At 35.7% G+C, this 1,385-nt stretch overlaps 2 protein-coding genes across 12 annotated transcripts in view; one reads left to right on the forward strand and one right to left on the reverse strand.

Moving 5' to 3' along the window:
- LOC122577433 overlaps positions 1-1,385 on the forward strand; it is a gene marked incomplete at its 5' end in the record, with an annotated part of 702,209 nt that overhangs the window by 195,948 nt on the left and 504,876 nt on the right.
- Positions 41-1,385, reverse strand: part of LOC122577435 — a 43,811-nt gene continuing 42,466 nt past the window's right edge. Inside the window, exons 1-5 of one of the 9 annotated variants that reach the window (XR_006320287.1) lie at positions 1,028-1,301; positions 790-840; positions 489-704; positions 353-425; positions 41-273 (exon numbers count right to left, since the gene is read on the reverse strand). Coding sequence is in view for 8 of the 9 variants with exons in the window: in XM_043748739.1 (XP_043604674.1) it covers positions 78-273; positions 353-425; positions 523-704; positions 790-840; positions 1,028-1,206 (681 nt within the window). In the remaining variant the exon portion in view is untranslated. Of the gene's footprint in view, positions 274-352; positions 426-488; positions 878-909; positions 981-1,027; positions 1,302-1,385 lie in introns of those variants that run through there. The other 8 variants (XM_043748740.1, XM_043748739.1, XM_043748742.1 and 5 more) reach the window with 8 other exon arrangements.

A 1,385-nucleotide genomic window follows, 5' to 3' on the forward strand; every position in this document is an offset into this window, starting at 1 on the left:
ATATATTATTATCAAATCAAACAACTAATAATCAAATAAACACGATGGAATAAATATATGAAACTACCTTGCGAATATTACGTTACAGAATATTCAACTAAACTGACTGAATATTTAACCAACAAAATAATATATAAATATATATATATATCAGCATCGAAAATAATCAACACAAATGTCACACGATTCTTCGTTCTTGGCCCACGACACTTCACACGTTGACTACGCCTTCTGGGACCACTCACACATTTTGGAACCCGTCTTCCTCTTGCGCTGAAACAACACATTTAGTAAATAAAAGATGAATGACACAAGACAAATTAAAAATAATAAAACAAAACAAAGTACGCACTGGGACAGACTGCATAAGGAACCCTTGACGAAGACAACTCCGCATTCACCATTTAAATCGTAATCACCAAAACCTACACCGGAAAACAATAAATCAAACCAAACACTGGAGGCAATAATCAGATGAAAATATTAACCAAATGAATAAAATAACGTCAAGACGCATCTCACGAAGCCTCTCCATGTACTGGGAGCATACAGCAGAGAAGATCGCTCTGACCACAAGAGCAGTGACACAGGAGAATAACCAGGACTCCGGCAGAAATCTCCTCAGGGAAGTGAGCCTTCGCACATTCATCTGTATCGTCTTCACGAGTCGCCTACACATTTTTGGAATCTCTCCTCCTCTTGCGCTAAAACAATGCATACAAGATCAGGCAGACAAGCGGACGAAACACCATAGGAAAACGAAGTTAAAATAAATAAAATAATACATACTTGTACAGGTTGGACAAATGCAGGTACTTCCATGTCCACAACCAACATAACCTGCACCCACAGTGGAAAATATATAAACTCCAATAAACTAAAATATCGAGGAAACTAAAATAAATAAACACTAAGAATAATTTATTCGATTTACAATATCGAACATAACCGCCAAAACTACGCATTACCACGTACAAAAACACGCATTAAAAATTATTATGAATCAAATGAAAATGAAAATTATCACATATAGAAGATCAAATGGACGAAATACCATGAAGAACCACGAAGATAACGAACAAACTTAAAATGAATAAAATAAATAAAGAGCAACTTATCCAGTCTATAACATCGCACAAACACACAACTATCTGTATGTAAATATATATACATGAACACTAACATCAAATCTACACTTAAAATCATTAATACATATATGCACCAAAGAAGCAAAATATTGCTATTAAATAAAATTAAAGTCAGGGTACGGAGGGTCCGGACACGTTTGAAGAAACTTCTCTATGCACCATGAATACACCACAGGGGAAACTCCCCCTTCACCAGAGTGACAATGGTGCAAATGAGCCTTCAAAACTTCAACAGGC

The sequence above is a fragment of the Bombus pyrosoma genome, unplaced genomic scaffold, assembly GCF_014825855.1.
Source record: "Bombus pyrosoma isolate SC7728 unplaced genomic scaffold, ASM1482585v1 HiC_scaffold_4710, whole genome shotgun sequence".
In the NCBI taxonomy this organism is placed as follows: Eukaryota; Metazoa; Arthropoda; class Insecta; order Hymenoptera; family Apidae; genus Bombus; species Bombus pyrosoma.